Source organism: Panthera onca, chromosome A2 (assembly GCF_046562875.1).
Source record: "Panthera onca isolate mPanOnc1 chromosome A2, mPanOnc1 haplotype 2, whole genome shotgun sequence".
NCBI lineage: Eukaryota > Metazoa > Chordata > Mammalia > Carnivora > Felidae > Panthera > Panthera onca.
The window spans coordinates 101,900,512-101,919,304 of NC_138340.1; the positions used below are offsets into that span (position 1 = coordinate 101,900,512).

The following is an 18,793-nucleotide window of genomic DNA, read 5'->3' on the forward strand; positions in this document are numbered from 1 at the left end:
TTTTTAAAACCAGAGATGACTTTACATTTCTTTAATCATACAAAAATAGAATAAACACATTTTACACATCATCTAATCCTACTTCTTTATTATATAGGAGAGGGTATTGAGGCCAGAGGAATCTTCAGGCATTTGCCCAAGGTCATCAACATGCAAATACCAGGTTATACTGAGGTCAAGGCAGAAGGATAATGCATGCTTTGTAAGTGTTTTGGCACTGTTAGGGAAAAAAATAGATACAATGCAGTTACTATGTACAAAGCGATATAATTTGGCCTGAAGCTTAAGCAAGACCACAGCTGGGTGCTTCATAACAACAGTTTTCTGGTTTTATTTGGATTTTGGGTAAATGATGATGATATTTATGCATTTTAAGACAGGTTCATTTTAGGACAGAGTTTTGTAGAACTCAAAGTTAATGTCTTTCTTTTCCCCAGCTGCAAGATAATTCAAACTTTCAACTCCTGCCCTTTCTTTCCCCCTCAGAAAAAGAGCCATACAGGTAAACCAAACCAAATCAACCAAAACAACAAATTACGGTTAGTTAACAGAATAATCAGTGTATCTCAGATGAATTCTAATTTTAATTTCTTCTGGTTTTCATTTTCAGGAAAAATTTTTTAATATCACTGCTTCTTTTCTGTTAGCTCATTTTAATTATTTTAAAAGATATATTTCTTGGAGAATAATATATATTATTACTTTATACTATTCATTTCAGATTGAATCAAGTAGACTTGGGGAAAAGCAGAAGACAGAGGACTTGGTTTTACCATGGTTATCATTCATGCTGAGTTCATATGTGTATTAAATTGCCTCACACACAAAACTGTGAGAGTGATTTCTGAAAGGATTCTCAACATAAACTTTTCAGAGTAAAATCTGAAAAAACTGGCACAAATACTATACTCTTTAAGGATAATCACACTTTTGTTCTTTCTAGGGCTGATTGTAGATGTATTCTAAGAGTGCATTTTAGAGTAAGGTAATCCTTTAAACAGAAGAATGTATGCAAATCATGTCCTTATCATTTTTACTTCTTTTTAAAGCAAATGATTAGGAGAGAAGGAGGGTGAATGAGCCATCCTTGTCTCCTATTGCCTCCCCATCCCCCCAATATTATGCCATTAAAATTGGAGAGGTTTAGCAGAAACAAAAAATAAGTTTTACTTGGCTTAGTGTCCTTTTATAATTGAGTACTACAGGAAATGAAGATTCTAGCAAAGATACAAAAAAATGACAATCCACTGCTGTTTCATATCTCAGGCCAAGTGTCTCATAGGATCCGGTAAGAGTTGAATGTCTGGGCAGAAGGTCTCAGGTCATTACCATAAAAAGCTCTTTGGCTCCCTCTGTCACAGAACAAAGTGTCAGACCAGTTCCCATTACTAGGTGCCTGTGGTGCTTTTCTTAAATAATCAGTCCCATTCAGACAGAGATTTTAAGGTCCTTGATCGTCTATTTCATAAGCAGTAATTTTGAAGGCTAAATGGCACTAGAGGCCGAATGTTTTTGAAGTAAGGTTTGAAAAAGAACTAGGTATATCCCAAAGCTGGCCTGATTCTTTATCGCTTTTCCCAAAGGTCATATTCCAAGTTCAGCTCTGACAGCACTGTACCTGGGCATCAAGGGAGAGGCAGACAACATTCACTCCAGTCCCACCTCCAGCTTGGGAACTTACGTACAAGTGGGGATGAATTTTAGGGTGGCCTCTTGAATCCTGGAGGGTGGAGACAGACAAAGCTTCAGCCTCAGATATGGGTGCCCTAAAGTTTATTTTTCTTCTTTAAACTTTTTAAGAACATGAAAAACCAGGTAAATGAAGACAGCCAAGATAACATTGCAACTATGCTATATATAAATGTGCATTTTTTCCAAAGTGCATTTTCGGAGTCCCACTTAGAAAATGTGCTTCACTGCCTTACTCTGCATATGCCCCAATGAATTCCAAGAGGTCAGGGCTGCAGAGTACAACTTTTGAGATTAGAAGAGTTTGCTCTTTAAAGAGCTATTTTTAGCTGGAAAGGAAAGTGTAGGCCTCAAAGTGCCTGGCAGTATGTCCTCCAGTGGGGATCTAAATTGGAGGTCTGATTCCAGAGGAAGGTCTCAATGGGGCTCTTTCTGCCTTTGCTGCAGAAAAGGGTGGTTATGCTGATTGGCAGTGTTAGGGGCTGGGGGGGGGGGGGGGGGTAGGTTAGCAGCTTCTCCAGGGGAACTCAACCTGTAGTCCTCTAGGACCTATTGTGTCTTGGCCCCCAACCAGCTGGAAAGGGTGGAACATGAGGTGTCCAATAGGCACCCTGGAGGAAAGGACTCCCCAAGACTCATTAAACAATCATGATTCTATTTTGATGCCATCAACTAGAGGTCCTGAGATAAATTTCAGCCCAACTCTTACAGATGGATGATTATGGAGCCTTCACTGTGCAGAGGGCATCATTCCAGGTCAAGCTCTGGTGAAGCAGGGCTGGGAGAGGTAACCAGGGAAGTGGGGGGAAGAAGAGTGCTTTTTGCCTTGCTCACACTTGTGGACCGAGTCTGGGCACCGTGAAGAGGTGCTGGCGGCCTGGCCAGCAGTAGAAGGGCCTGGTCCTGGGATTTCACCCCGGGTATGGGCGACGCTGGCCTGAGGGTTGCGCGCTGGAGAGAGTGAAGGGAAGAAGAAAAGGGCAAGGTTTGAGAGGAAATGGCGGGGTGAGGTAAAGACAGAGAAATACAGAGATGGAGAGAGTCAGAAATCCTGAAAGAGACAGAGAAAGGTAGAAAGATGCGGCCGAAGGACAGGCACAGAGCACAAGAAAGAGAAAGGAGATAAAAAGACGATACCGAAAAGAGAGACAGCAAGGGAGAAAGGGGGAAAGACAGCGAAAGTCAGAGCGAAGAGGCCGAGAGTGGGAGACGCTGGTTGGTAGGAGGTGTCAGGAACGAGGGAGGTGGCGAAGGCTCAAGGCATCCACCGGCGTCCCCCCTCCACCCCACTCCTCCTCTCACTCGCCCAGCCCTCGGCGAGGAGTCGAACGCGCAAGGTCGCCCAGTCCTCTCAGCTGTCGCGCGCTGAATGGCTGGCGGTCCGCAGCGCCCCCGCATCGCGCCCCGCAGCCACAGGTCGGTGGCGCCCCGCGTCGGCGCCCGAGGCGGGCTGGGGGGCCCTGCACCCGCCTGCTCCCGTTCCTGCCCTACGCACCGCCCCACCACGCTCCCGGTTACTCCTCTGGCTGTCGCAGTTCTCCTCACGCCCCCCGGGGACTGGGCGCTGGGGCCACCAGAGACACCGTAGGAGCCACTTCTCCCTGCGAGTCCGGCCCTCCGAGAGCCTGGGAGCGGGATCTATTTACTCGGGGTATTAATTAGTCTCTGAGGAATCGTTGACCCACTCGCCAATGTAATTGCCAGTGTCGGGAAGGTAGGCGCCGCGAGCTGCGGACCTACGGAGAAAGAACGGCTTCGTCGGCGCCCCGAACCCCAGCGCGCTCCAGAGCGTCCCCCAGTGGCCGGGCAGGACCGTGCACTGGGCCTGCGACTCGGCTCTGGAGTGGTTCCTTGGCTTCCCAGTGTCGCGGTAGACGTGCAGCTACTCGTGCGCCGGGAGCCTTCAGGTCTTGCCACCTCACCCCTCCCTGAGAAACTCGGACCGTTTGCGCCCGCCGTGTGACTTTTTTCTTCCGAAAGGCCAGTGTTCCTCTCTCGAGTTCAAGTCCAGTCTCCTCCCCTTAAGTCATTGCCACCATCCTTCGGCAGCTTGGGAAGGCAAGGAGCCCCGGGCTGCGTGTCCCAGAGCCTGCGCTGGCAGTCCCAGTCTGTCCGGCACATTCGCTTCTCCCTCCCTCTCTCACTCCCTCCCTTTCTCTCTTCCTCTCTTTTCTCCTCTGCTTCCCCCTCCCTCTCTTGCCTCTTAAGTTTCCTGCACCGTGAATCAAACTGTGCCGAGCCTAGGCTCCCACGGAACCAAGCCTGAGCGCCACCCGGGCACTGAGACGCGGACTCCGCCGAGGCTGAACGAGGCAGCGGGACCGGTCCGCGCCTGAGCATGGAGATGAAGCGCCAGGGAGGGCATGTCCGGGGCGCCGGAGACGCCAGGCCCGAGTAGCTCCTCCATGGAGCCTGCCCAGAGCGGTCCCTGCTCGCCGAATTCGCCCCCAGTCCTGTGCGGTACGTACACTTCGCCTCCACAGTCCCGGAGAGGGTATTTTGGGGCGGGATGGTGGGACACCAGAGAGGGGCGGCGGGCAGGCCACTGGTTGGGGGACAGAGTGCGCCTGGCGGGTGACCTCACAGACCGGGGCAGGCTCCCACTCTAGAAGTTAGCGATTGACTGTGTCCCTTGGCTCGAAATAAAAAAGTAGTGGCAAAGATGTGCTTGTATGCGCGTGTATCTCTCTTTGTGCAGGGGGCTCGAATGGGTAAACTGAGCCCGGCTTTACTGTATGCAAATTGCATTCCTTTTCCCCACCCCCACTCCACCGAACGGGTGAAGATACCCAGTACCTAATCCTGGTCAGCTCTACCTACCCCTTCCTCTTCCCGTGCCACCCCCCCTCCCCCCCGCCCCAGTCTCTCTAGCTCGCTTTCTCTCTCTCTTTCTCTCTCCATCTCTCTGCTGGTGTGTACGTGTGTGAGCCCTGCTAGGGCTGGCGAAGAACCAGCCGCCGCCTTTAAGTCCGAGCCGCCTGGCCATCAAACACTAGGGCAGGTCTCGCTGCCAAAGACGTTTGGGCTCCGAACCAGCTTGCACGCGGCTCTGTGAGCCCCGCCACCTCCTGTCTCCACCGCCGGGGAACACGCACCCGAGGAGCGCAGGGCGCAAGGAGCCCTTCATCCTCCTACCCTCCTGCCCGCCTGCCTGCGGACCGCGCGCTCGCTGCTTTCAGGCGCTGGATTTACTTGCTTTTCAATTTTTCCTGCCCCTACCCACTTCGGGTGTTTGGTCCACCCCTCCCTTCCACGACCCCCTTTCCCCGCTTGGTTGCCAAGCCTAACCTTGCCCGCGTGGTCATGGGATGTCTAATTTCATTTGTATCTAGGCTGCTGAGAGCGCTCCTTGCTCTGTAAAGTGGATGTCAGGTGGATCTATGTTTTTGAAGGAACAAAGACTCAGCGAAAGCACCGCCGAGGAAGTTTGAGACGCGGGAGGATGCAGGCTGCGTGCTGGTACGTGCTTCTCCTCCTGCAGCCCACCGTCTACTTGGTAAGTCGCTGCGGATCCGGCGCCCCCGCAATCCCACCCTGGTCGCGAGGCCAGACACCCAGGGGCGCGCGGGAGGCGGGTGAGACTGCCAGTTCAGCGAGAGCAGCGTTCCTAGCGACCGTGTTGGAACAACTTTGGCAAGCTGGTGTCTGGATCCCTGCGGGATTTTCCGGGGTTCCCACCCTCACTTCTTGCTCCGGTCCTCCCTCTCCTGTGCGTGATTCCGAACATGGTATAGGGTGCCCTAGACCCCCAGAAACCGAGGAAATAGTGGGACGGGATGCTTTATGGGGAGACAGGACAGAGAGAAAGGGTGTAAGACATGGAACTCTCATTAGTTCATCCAGAGTTTAAACGAAAGGAAATGGAGGTAGAGAGTGCGGAGCACGAATCTGCCCAGGTCTTTGACTTTGAAAGTGAATCCACCCACCTAGTCCCCCAGTTTGGAGGTATGGCACGTAAAGAAGTACAGGTAACTTTGTTCGACTCGTAGGGTTCACACAGGACAAGTTAATCAGATAGGAGCACCACAAGCGATCAGATCAGAAAGAGTTAAGTCAGGGGTGCCCTGGCAAAACAAATAGTGGCTCTCCTCCCTAGCTCTCCTTTCCACCAAATAACTGAACCCCAGTTCCAGCGCCGATCCCCTTACTAGGGAATGGCGGACCTTGTGGTCAGGAAGGGAATACTAAACAGAGCCAGCCGCTGCCGTGTCTTTCTGGAATGGAGTTTCGGGGGTCCGGATTTTGCACACAGTTGGAACTGGGGTGGAGGTGAATTGGTAGAGGTGGGCACCGCGTGGAGCCAAGACGGAGGGAGCAGTTTCTCCTATCTGGCTACAGGGAGGGCCAGGGACACTCGCACCCTGCTGGCAAAGTTGTGCTCTGTGCACCGACTCCCCATAGCTTATTTCACAAGAGCACACAGAGGGCTCAGTGAGTTCTGACTAGGGGCGAGGAGCGCTGGGGCGGCCTGAGCTCTCCGACGGGGCTGGATAAACGGGATGGGGCGGGGGATGGGGGGGTCGGTGCGGTCCCTCAGTCCCAAGGGTTTCAGAACCCACAAGCTTGGGAGCAAAAGTGTTGCTAACCTGAGAACATTTCCCAGCTGTTGCCCCGGTGCATGTGACTGAGGGGCTGCTAGTTGTGTGAACTCTGTGTATGTTAATGAGTGTGTATGTATACGCGTGTGTGAATATGTATGTGGGGCGTGTGCATTCCACGGGTTTCAGCTTCAATCCAAGAACCCTCAGTGTTGCCTGTCTTTGCATCTTTATCGCCTATCACAGCCGTGGACGCCAGAGGGCGCTGCGCGTCAGTGTCCTCGCCTACAGGACACCTTGGGGTAAACAGGTGAAAGCCAGGGCAGCCAATCCAAAAGAACAGCCTTTCTGACTCTGTCACCGAAGTCTGTGCTTTCCTAGACTGGAACGCAGACAGAATGTAAAAATTGTCCTTCCCATTTACCATCTTCAATCATTCTTGCCCCCATCTGTGTCCAGTCAACCCACTGACATTGAGAGCCCAAAGACCGAGGACAGAAAGTTTGACCAGAGAAAATAGAGAAATTGTTTATTGAAAGAAGGGAGGGACGGCAAAATGAAAGCTACAGAGGAGGGATATTAACGATTCCCTTGACCATGGAAAACCTTCTGCCCCTTTCCTCTGCATACCTTTACGCATGACCTGAACCTCAGGACTGTTCTTATTGTCCTTGGACTGTGCTCACACACACGGCAAAGGCTCCCGACCGTGGTGCAGTTTATTGCTTGGAGCAAGTATTTCGATAGTCTGTGAAATAATCTATCAAAAGCAGAAGTGAAATCAATACGTTGTGTTAAATTTTAAATGTGTTTGTTGGCAGTTAAACCGTTTTCCACTCATTACAACAACAGTGCTGGATTTATTCTAATGCGCTGCGTTCTCAACAACAAGCGCATTAATTCTCCTTTAATTGTAAACTGGGAGCATTTGAAAACCATTCAGTGTGCAAATTATGCTGATTCAATTACCGTTTAGTTACAGACTTCATTACCTGAATGCCTTTTGGCAATACCGAGAAAGGAGACAATTTTTCCAATCTCACTCAAAACAATACAAAATGTGAACAATAAAATAGAGAAGGTGATTTAGAAGTCCATCCTTTTCTTTCGGATCTAAAGTTGTTTTGTGTGTCGGGGATTAGAAACCACAAAAACAAAAGGCTGATGGCTGTGACCCAAAGTAGTATTTCCAGGGATTGTAATCCTCTGGTTATTTGCCCACAGAATTCCAAGATGTTTCCCTGGAGGAGCAGAGAGCTGATTTTTACCATGGAAATGAGCTTAAAAGGGTGAATTGGACAGTCAGGACAGGTTGGTTCTAGGAAGTGGAGAGCCTTGATTAAAGCTCTAGGGCAGTGGGACCAAGAAATGGTCAAAGCTTCTTTCTCCATCTGTTTTAAAACACCTCATACTGTAACTGAATTTATCATTTATTTGTAGTTGTACCTTAGAACATCCCAGGTCTTTGCCAGAAACTACAATAGATGCATGCAGTTTATCAGGAGCTGCTTGAAGTTAGACTCCAAGAAGGCAGGGGTGGCAAAACCATTATTTTATTTTATTTTTCTCCTTGAGTTGCCATAGCCAAGAAAGAGTTTAATGAGTAATTTTATGTCTTTATGAGCTCACACCACAAGGTAAGTGACAGGGTGCTCTGTTTATGCATTGCCTTCTAGCTGATAGCACAGTGCACCTTCCTTTCCCTTTTCAGCCCCTGGAATCCCAGTTATGTTTTCCAAGGAGTGATCGCTACATTATGTCCAGGGAACAAGATTTGTTTAGGTATTTCTTACACAAAAATATTTGTGCTTCTGTTTATTGACAAATACCTTAAATATTCCCAAATTGTGGATTTTTTTTTTTTTAATGAAAACCAGTTCTCTGTAGAGAGCATTCAATGCTCTATTCTTAAGCCACAGTCTCCTGCCTGTATTTGGGTGAATGTTCTCAGAGTATGTTTCTTGGCCCAGAGTTCTTTGAATGCCTGTTCTAGGTTGAGGATTTTGAGTGTTTTTGTGTTTATTGTGAGATGAGTCTGTCCTATTTCAAACTGGAAGCGAATTTAGTACTGCAAAGGGAAGTTAATTAGAAATGTGTCTACAAAGTAACCTTCTGAAGCATATTAGCTGGCATATTAAAAAATCACCACAGGGCTAACTCCAGCCATAAAAGCAGGGGAATTGGAAACCATTAAAAAAAATAAAGGCAAGGAAATTTTCTGTCCATTGAATTTTGTGTATTGTAGATTTATTTAAAAGTCTCAATTCAGCAGGAGAGGAACCTATGGCATAACAATACTTGTGTAAAAAAAAAAAAAAAAAGTCCTGCAATCTTTATTCTCCTGTCAGTTCTGGACTGATTCCCAGATGTTTTCAGTATGACAGAATGGGTAACAGGACGATAGCATTTTAACTGAATTGAAGCACACACTGGATAAACTAGGAAAATGTGGTTTCTGGTCTTGAAGAAAGGGAGTCCTAAATTGGGTCATTCTCAGTGGATCAAACTGAAGGATAGGCCAGGGCACTCAGGGAGAGCACCTCCCTGTAGAAAGCAGAGGTGTCTTGTTGGGGGCTCACCTATGGCAATTTTCAGAGTTGAGAACTGAGTCTAATGAGCAATCCCTGGGCATGTCAACAAAAATGTTATTCAGAAATTGAGTCCAGGGAATGTGACAAGGGGTTGAATGATGTTATTGTGGTCAGTCACACATCCACAGTTCTGTTCTCATGAGAAGGGGCTCTTCACTCTCCAATTTAGGCCCCACTAGTTCTGATAGGAATTAAAATCGCTAATAATCTGGTTGCTTTTTTAACCAATATGGGCATGAATTGAAAAATTCTTTCCAAACCTTGTCCTTAAAAAAGATTTTGAGTCAGTTATTCCCTCAAAATTAGAGTGTCCTTAAAATATGAGTTCCACACCAATTTTTAACAGAGACTAAAGAATGATTAATAAATCCATGGAATACTACCTCCACACTATTAGAAGCCAGACCGTTTGGGTGAACTTCACGCAGTGTGAAGATGGCTGTTAAGAACTGAGGAAGCTGAGGAAAAACAGCAGGAGAGAGACCACCAATCTCTGTCCTTTGGATTAGGTATAAGCACTTTATATCCTTGGAAAATTAAGCCACTGCCCACTGAAAATTTTACAATTTGGGTTTATTCCTAAAAAGAAAAGTGCATTAACTACCTAACAGTTATTCAGTGTTTTCTATTAAGCCCAGTTCTTGGAGACAGTACTAAAAGTTCCCCGCCCCTGCTGCATTTACAGAGTTTTCTATCCTGGGTCAGCCTTCCTGATACAGGATTAAACCTAGATTTTTGAAGAAGACTGTACCCCAGCAGCCTAACATGAGAACTCATCAGTCCCAAGACATGCTCTAGGGCTCTGTGGGAGGAAAAGTTGTTACTATCCCAGGTATTTTCCTGAAATGTTCAACTATCCATTGACCAAGAAAGCTCCCTGGGTGGTAGGAAGCGCTTGGGTGGGTTGTCCTTCTGCCACACTTCAGGAGGATTATTGTGGTGTGGGGCCTTCTAGTAATAGCTTCTGGGGGAAACTGCCTTCAGTATCAGAAGGGGAGAACCAGAATTACTCCAACTTTCTCAGCTGTTTTCCCGGAAAGCCATTAAGTTCGTGGCTCTTCTTTGTGTGAAGTTGATTTCTGTTTGGCTTTGAATTGTTGACTGCTATTTCCTCCTTAATGAAAGTGTTGTCTGGGTGAAAAATGTATCTGGTGGCAGGGAAATTGGTTGATTTTTTTGAGACAGGTGCCCAATGTCCTACTTTTTTATATGAGGGAAAATTTTCTGCAGACTACAGAAATTGACAGCATTGTCCAGGTAATAACCACCGTGGACAATATTTTCAAAAGGACATTTGAGTGATGAAAACATTTGGATATTGCTTTTTCAAATAAGCAATTTTCTGTCTTGGCCTTCTTTGATTTTATAGGGGGTGAGGGAGAAGGGACCACCGATTGGCAAAGGGACGCCTTCCTGATCTCTCCCAGTCCTGAATTATCGAGGCGGTCCTCAGCTTCTCTTGGAATTCCGGGGTCTGAAGAACCTAGAATGAGTTTGGCTCTGGCGGCGTTTGTTCAAAGAGTCAAAAGGGAATCTTGGGAATGAGAAATAACACTCTTGTTGCACCCTTGCGCCCAGAAAGAAAGCGGATAGAGGCTCTGAAAGTTTGCTTGCTTTCCAGTGGCAAGTTAGGGAGTGTGGATTCTTTCAGAGTTTTTTGTTTGTTTTTAAATAAGATGCCTAGCTTTGATTCGATTCTGTAAAGTTCCCTTAAAGCAACCAAGTCCTGTAGGATCTTCAGATCTCATTCTAAGACCTTAACAGTCTTTAACTATTTTAATTAATGGAGGGAGGCGGACTAGTCAGGCGAGGGGCGGTCGGGGTCGGCTGCGTACAGGAGCAGCGGGGTGGTAAGTTGGGTATACTCTCTCGCCTCCCCCCCCCCCCGCCCCCCCACCTGCCATCTACTCGCCACCATTCCTCAGGTTCCGACGCGTGTTTGCAGGAAGTTGCTGTCTTGATTTATCCGCTACTCAAGCTCCCGACCAGCTCTTTTTCTCTATGTCAGCACTAACCCCTCCCGGAGCTTGGTAAACAAGACGCGCACATTTTTTCTGCTGTCGATTGGCATGTTGACGACTCTGCCTGAAGGAATGTGACAATAAAGTGGGAAACCAAAGTTTGGCAAGCACTTAATCAAGGATAAAAAGGTTCCGCTGTAAGGATGTCACTCAATTTATTGTGAAAGTCGAATGAATTACGTTTAATGAAAGTGCTCCCCAGATGAATATTACCCGCAATTTCCTGAGTTGGCTCTGTCAGCTCGAGATGAGGAAATGCCAACCCAGATCAGAAAAGAGCGCCCATCTCAATTACTATGCAAGCTTTCCAAGAGCGGCTTTTTATTGAGATGATATATATTGGCGGCTTCTTCGTGCCCCTCCGCGCGCCTAGGCGCACGTTTGCGCATTTTCCAACTTTGCAGTCTGCCCTCGAGGGTTGCTGGCTGTTTGTTTAAACTTCTAATGAGCGCGCCGCGTTTCTGCTGCTGGCTGAAAACCTAATTACCCCGTCTGTAAACAGCTTTTTCTGGCATATTTTGTTTACTACGGAGGCGAGGGCTGGCGGGGGTGAGGTGGGGGTGGGAGGGAGAGAAATCTTTTTTCAGGTGCCCTTCGTTACAGAGAGTTCCTTTGGCGTTTAGTCGGGTGCTCGGGACGTTGGAAAGCAAGGTGGCGAGCGGGGGTTTGGGATAGTGAGCGCAGTGGGGTCCCAGGAGCAGCGAGAGTGCACTACTTGCCTCTCCGGCCGCCGCAAGTAGCGAAACGCCTTCTGACGCTCCAACTTCCTTTAAATTAATGAGGGTATTTTACTTGTTCAAGCCGGAAATACGATGGGGAGGGGGATACACAGGCCGCAGCCGGAGCGCATCACCTCATCTGCATGAGAATGGAGAACCGAGAGGCTTTTCTTGTACTGCTTCTTTCTCCTACAATAAGACAAATTGCTGCTGAGAAATACTGAGGGTTTCCTTAGAAACTGGCTCGTGGGGGCTCTGCGCGTCTCTGCTGAACCTGACTCCGGCCAGGCCTCGCCCATCACCCTCGTAAGCCTAATGGATCCTGACGGGAAGGATCCGAGGCAGTGGCGGCGAAGGCCGCCAAGGGAGGTTGGACTCCCTCTCCCCACCGGAGGGAAGGGGGGTCCTCCTGACACATCCCGCCCTAGGTCTCAGAACGCCTCCCCATCCATTGATTTTAAAGGCCATATCAAGTCGTCTTCTGCAGTTTAGGAGCCAGAAACTTTCTTCGACGTAGGCCTCATACCCTAGAGTCGGAAAACACAGCCCTCTCACCAAAGCCGCAGAGTGTTCGGGCCCCGCGAAGTTTCCGGGCGGGAGTCGCCGCCGCCACAGCTACGCACGCTCTATTGTCTGCTCTTAGCCTCAGGTGACCTCGAGCAATCCCAGCTGGTTGGAGAAAACACAGGTGCAGCCTTCTCGCGTCTGGAATCCAAGCCTTCCCACCAAAGCGTTGCTTCAGGGGAACTTTTTGTCGACGCCGCCGAGCTTCGGCACTTCTGGGGCAGCAGGCAGGACTGCAGCAGTTCTCCGGAGGGAGGTCGCGGGTACGAGATTGAATGGTTCGTTGGCCTGCGGCTGTGCCAGCCCGGCCTGCAGAGCGGTAGTTCAGAACCACGGACAGAGCCACAGGCTCCGCCCCACCTGGTGTCCGCGGCTGAGCCCTCCTCCCCTGCGGCCGCGCGGGCTCGGCCCCTCTAGAAGTAGAGTTGGCGCTTTCCGCAGTCACTTCTCTACCGCCCAGTCGCGACTTTAACGACCTGCCTCCGCCTCCCAGGCGTTCGGGAGCAACGGGCTCCGATAGCTAGGTCCCGGTGTTTCCTGTGGTCAGATCGGCTCGTTTGCACCCCTTCCCCCCACAACATCGGTGGTTGCGGCGTCACGTGATTGCCACAGAGTTTAGGCTGAGGGGTGGTGAATCCTTGTGTCTCCCACTTTCTCCTCCCCTGTCCGCATTCCCTCACACAGTTCGTTAAATCTCCCCCTCCTCCCAAACAGGCATGAATCAAGTGATGTAAAGTTGTATCTTTAACAGCGCAAAAGCCCCATTTGACACACAAGGAAACTGAGGTTTGGAGGGGGAATCAACTTTCTCTTCAGAGTAAAACCACGTGTGTGTGTGTGTGTGGGGGGGGGATGATTCATGCTCTCTCCCCCACCTGCAGGGAACACGGCTGGAGCCACCGAGACACCCTCCAGGATCAGGCGCCTTTAAAAAGCGGCGCGGGCGCAGGGTGGGAAGTCCTAATTATTATGAATTTCTAAAGGAGCAGCAATTATTCACGGGGAGCAGGACAAACCAAGGCCCGGGCAAAGGAATCGATGTATTTCCTATCGAAAGCGCCCGGCTCGCCTTTAATGCAGACGAATGGGGATGCAGCCTCATTATTTTCCGTGTGGTTAGGCTCCCCAGCGTGGGGCCTGATGCAGCGTGGAATCTATCATCATTAGAACAGGGATGGGGTGGGGGGAAATTTCTCCTTATTTACTTAACAAAACAAATAAAAAGCCCCTAAACCCCCCGAACAAACCCCCAGACCCTCCTACACCACGACTGTCCCTCCTCCCCTTTTCCTTCCTCCGCTCCCCTTCTCCGGCTGCTGTTGCACATCCTTCCTGGGCCTTTCTGAGCCCTCTAGAGCCGTCACTGCGGTCACTTAAAGTGTGCGCAGTTCCTCTTTGGCGGTGGTCACACGCTTGATTTGGTCCAGAAATCAGCCGGGGAGTACCCAGAGTTGGCGCTAGGGGTTCTCTGTGTCAAAGGCGAAGGTTGGCTGGGAAGTTCTGTCCGTTTCTCTCGCCTTATTGGAAGAGTCAATCCTTTCAGGATACCCGATTCTGCAAATCCCCACAGTATTAAAGGAGCAGAGGTCTGGCAGGCAGTGCTCCATCAACCTGTGTGAGAAACCGGCTTGGGGAAAGGCAAACCTGCGAGAAGAGAGCCAATCTGGAGGTGAAGAGAGACCGGGAACTGAATAGGAATGGAAGTAAAGGTTCAGGCGCAACGTCTCCAGGGTATTCTTGAAGGCCTGGCTGAGATAGCCTTCCTCTTCCCAGCGCGAAGCTAGCGTTTTGCCTTCGGGGCCAGCTGGCTGCAGTTTTTAACCTACCTTAACCCCACTGAAGTCACTGTAGTGTTCAGGGTCCTGCCTAGTGAATTGCACAGCGTTTTCCTGTTTCTCCCTGTTTGCGCAGCCCGCACCCCTGGGAAGTCTTTCTTACTCCTAGAAGTTGCCTGCCACCCCTGGTGGGCAGCCACTGGGATGAAAGTTGTATTCCTTGTTCTGGTGTCTTCACTGTTTCCTGCAATGTCGTTGCTTTTACGGATCAACTGAGGGGTGTTGTGTGTATGTGTGTATTTTTGAGTACTTGGCCTTCATCTGCCTCACCGCTTCTTTATATCTGATCAGTCTAGCAGAGAAGAGAGGGTGTGGTATTTAGAAAACCTAACTCCTCCTCCTTAATTGCATTAAAATTATCATAATTATAATAACATCTGTAATAACATTAATGAAAACAAAGTTGAAAATTGTGAAGTTCCAAGCACTAAAGTAGAAATCATACTCTTTACCCCTTGGATTTTCTTTTTCTCCAAGCCCAGCCTTTCATGGTATATTGTGATTACCTGAGTGTCTTTGTTCTGTGCTGTCAGGGACAGCCAGCTAACTCAATACCAGAACTGTATGATCTACTGACATCATTTCCTCCCACCATCTTCATTTTTAGAGGCTTTATAATTAAACTCTGTGAGATATATGTAACATGCATCCAGTGGAGAGCCTTTTTATTTATATTTATGTAGCATGCTGAGGAAGGAAAATTAAGGAAGTGCTTATATTGAAGTAATAAGCCTGCTTTGATATTAGCAGGAATGTCTTTTTAATTTACTTTTCTCAAGTCTGAAAGACTATCTCTGTAAGACCAGACCTCACAGTCATGTCTTTTTAAAGAGAGGTCCCAATAAAGTGAAAAGACATTTATTAGCTTGTACTAACTTAGTGGAACAAAAGGCCCGGCTAGCCGCTCAATGAAAATGTACACTGGGCTTAGCATGGCAAAGTTGCATTATGATGCAGGAAGCTGAGCAGAAAGAAACATCTGCAAAGCCCTGCATTTTTTCTGCCCCTCCCTGTACCTAACCCACCACAGTGCACACATTTATACATAGAGTAAGTAACGTGGCCTTCCAGAGCCAACACAAAGATATCACACTGCAAATCGGGAGGAATTTTAATAAAACCAAAAGTCACAGTCTAAAAGGAAGGAGGCACAGATTTCCTTCTGTAAAATAGATTATTACCAGAAAAAAATTATGATAGAAAGGCTTGGAGAAAATTTCCTGATTTAGAAGAGTCTTTTTCATTTACAAGTTAAATGCACGCGCGCACACACACACACGTGCACATACACACACGCATATAGAGGAAGATTAGATATACATCTGTACATTTCCTTTTTGAAGGATTCCATGGGAAATTACAGTGGGGAATCCTTTTGTTTTCTAAGTTGCTGGGCTTGAAATTTCAACTTGAGTTTGACAGTAACATTTCCTTGATAGGAATCTGGTAACTGACACTATACTACTGTCTTGTTTATGTCAGTATTTTCAGCTACAGAATGAAAGCAATTTTGGTAAAGAAACTGCTGGCATGACAGCTAGAATTTTAGTTATGTATATATACGCCAACCTCTCCAACTGAACTTTAGAAAATGATTCTTCTCCTTGTAACCTTGTAGCTGAATGTTATTAGAGGCCCACAGGTATATAAAACAGCTTATATAAAATTAATGGACTGCTTTACATTCACAATCTCTTACTTGTGAAGCCCTTGTAAAATATCACTTCTACTTAAAATAGGAAGAATATAAAGTCAGGTTTTGTGTGCAATCAATAGTTGTAAATGGTTCAGTGAAATATTTGATTGTTTTGAGTGAGTTTGACAATATAATGGAAATTTATTGTCCTTCTTTGTGAACTGATGTGCTAATCATAAACCTGCCCCTTCTTTTATGTACTTGACCAGTTTTGAAACTGATTGTAAGACTCTGAGGCAACATCGAAGTACACAATCAAAATTTTAGGAAAGATTTATTTGTTTGATTTACCAGATTACAAGGAGATCCATGGGTTACTATAAAGAAAATTAAAAAAAACCTTCCAATATTGTTTTTATTATTTTGTTTAAAATGATCAACAATATACTTATTGGAGTTGTGGACTGTGAATATTAAATGTGAATTTTTGAAGAATAAGTAGAGGTTTTAATTTAGCCTCAAACTCCTTATAAATGAGACTTTCTGAATATAATGACACTATTAAATCTCTTCAGCTACTTTCCATAAATGTGGGCAAAATTTAGAAAAATTGGTGGTTTTCATTCTTTTCTTCCCTTTAAACATACGTTAAAAACTATGGTTTTCTTTATTCTGTCACTTGGATCTCATAAGCCCCTTGGCTTATAAAACATCTCATAAACACTTGGGATCTCATAAGCCCCACTATGAATTTCTTTCTTCTCTTTTCTTTCTTTTTTTAACTGTGTATTTTCATTTAGAGAATGAAGGTTTTTTTTTTTTTTTCTTATTTTGTCTGATTGGATTGAAAATTATAATGGCCAAAAACCATTTTCAAAACATTCTTTTCCCCCCTATTTCATTCAAAGACTACCTAAAATAGTTAGACTCTTTTTTTGTCCCTTTTGTCCTTTTTGTAAAAATGGGCCCTTAATTATTGTGTTAACATCTCCTTTAAATAAGAAACAATGCCCTGAGTTACCAACTGGCTATATTCACTCCTGATGCTGTTCAATGCTTGATAGAAAACTCTTAAAAACATGGACTGGATAACATGAATTCTGTTACGCTTTCTGTTTGAAAAGTTTTCAGTGAAAATACTATAATTAATCCCAGGTTTGATTCTAAATCTCTTCGTAAAATGATGAGTTGTAATTTATTGTTGGGGCAGCTGTGATGTTGGTAATAGGGCTGACTATATGATCTCTAAAATTGAAAATATAAAATACCTTTACTCACGTATCTTTTTCAGTTATTTGCATATAGTTTCTTGTACCAAGGCACCGTCATTTATTGTTTTCCAGAATTAAATGCAGAGAAAGATGCAAACCACTGCATATGAAAGGAAGTTATTCATGCATAGTCAGTGTAGTATTTCTCTGGTCTTGATGTGAAACTTAATTGCTATTGATGTGGAGATTTTGCAGAACATGGCAGAGTTTTTGCCTCTTTCACAAGAAATACATAATTGAATGATGAGTGCCTCATGTTAGATTTTCAACCTTATTTCTTTTGGTTTAATAAGACAGAGTTATGAACAGCTGCACCAACGAGCCAGTCGTAATCTCTAGCCATTATCAAACTAATGCAGATCTGGCATTAGCACAGGTTTGCTGAACCACTGCTTTTGGATCTGCAGCTTTGCTCTCTGAAATGTGCTGGAGAGTGGAAACGTGACAAGTGAATGGTTTGGCCCGAGATGTTTAATCCTGCCTTGCATTCTTGACTGAAGTCCTTCACAATTAGAATGGCTATAATTGATGTGTGGCTAGATGTACATGCACCTCTCTCAGATTGATGTATATCCACACACCCCCTCCAGCCCCCTACAGTCTGCTTCTGTTCTTTGATCAACTGGTGAAGAAAACAAGAGGCTTTAAAGGCAAATGCACATGTGGAAAGATGGCTGATATCCTACCAAGACTACTTCTACTGTTATTTCTACTAAATGGGTAATGCCATGGCCCCTGTGCAAGTGTCAACACTGAATTCATGGTAGAAATAGAAGAGTTATGATGAGGGGCGCCTGGGTGACTCAGTCAGTTCAGCGGCCAGGTTCAGGTCATGATCTCATGGGTGGCAGGTTCTGGCCCTGCGTCAGGCTCTGTGCTGCCAGCTCAGAAGCCTGGAGTCTGATTCAGATTCTGTGTCTCCCTCTCTCTCTGCCCCTCCCTGACTCACACTCTGTTCCTCTCTCTCTCAAAAATAAACATTTAAAAAAATGCTTAAAAAAAGAGTTATGATGAAAAAGTGGATGACTTGTTGGCTCCAATGTGGACCTGGCCACGGGAGGGAGAAAACAGGCCGTTTTTCAGTCATTTCAGGATCTCTCCCTCTCTCAGATCACTCACTTCCCTTAAGGGAAGTAGCACTAAAAAAAGACTTGTTAAGAGAAAGAAGCTGGAAGAGAATAGCAGTGTGATTTCTTAGTTCTGTGACCTTGGGCAAACTTGTTTTTTAATTTTTCAAATTTACATCCAAGTTAGTTGGCATACAGTGCAACAATGATTTCAGGAGTAGATTCCTTAATGCCCCTTACCCATTTAGTCCATCCCCCCTCCCACAACCCCTCCAGCAACCCTCAGTTTGTTCTCCATATTTAAGTCTCTTATGTTTTGTGCCCCTCCCTGTTTTTATATGATTTTGGCTTCCCTTCCCTTGTGTGCATCTGTTCTGTGTCTTAAGGTCCTCATATGAGTGAAGTCACATGATGTTTATCTTTCTCCGACTAATTTCACTTAGCATAATACCCTCTAGTTCCATCCACGTAGTTGCAAATGGGAAGATTTCATTCTTTTTGATGACCTTGGGCAAACTTTTTAACCTCTCAGAACCCAGTTTCCATATCTGTAAAATGGGACTAACAATACTTCATAAACCATACGGTTATTATTGAGGATTAACTGAGGTAACGTACTATAAAGAGCTTTGACATGTGCCTGGCACATAAAAGTGGTAAACTAGTAAATAAAAAAGTGTTGATACTTTTTAGACAGGAAGGTTTCTGGACGGTTCCCCTGCTTCCAACACAGCCCTTATCTGGGTGAATGCAAAGGCTGACTCTACCCTAGGACCATCTTTTCTTTCCCAGTGGTTTATTGCTGTACAGTTGCCCAGTGTTGCCCAGAGAGCCATGTGAATTTAATGGGAATAGTAACCAT

At 46.4% G+C, this 18,793-nt stretch overlaps 1 protein-coding gene across 1 annotated transcript in view; it reads left to right on the top strand.

The window, feature by feature from the left end:
• The first annotated feature begins 2,525 nt into the window (after positions 1 to 2,525).
• The window catches only part of NXPH1 (neurexophilin 1), a 297,458-nt gene continuing 281,190 nt past the window's right edge, over positions 2,526 to 18,793 (top strand). Inside the window, exons 1-2 of the mRNA XM_060632557.3 lie at positions 2,526 to 4,149; positions 5,022 to 5,185. Of these exons, the coding sequence (XP_060488540.1) occupies positions 5,132 to 5,185 (54 nt within the window). The 5' untranslated portion in view covers positions 2,526 to 4,149; positions 5,022 to 5,131. The remainder of the gene's footprint in view (positions 4,150 to 5,021; positions 5,186 to 18,793) is intronic.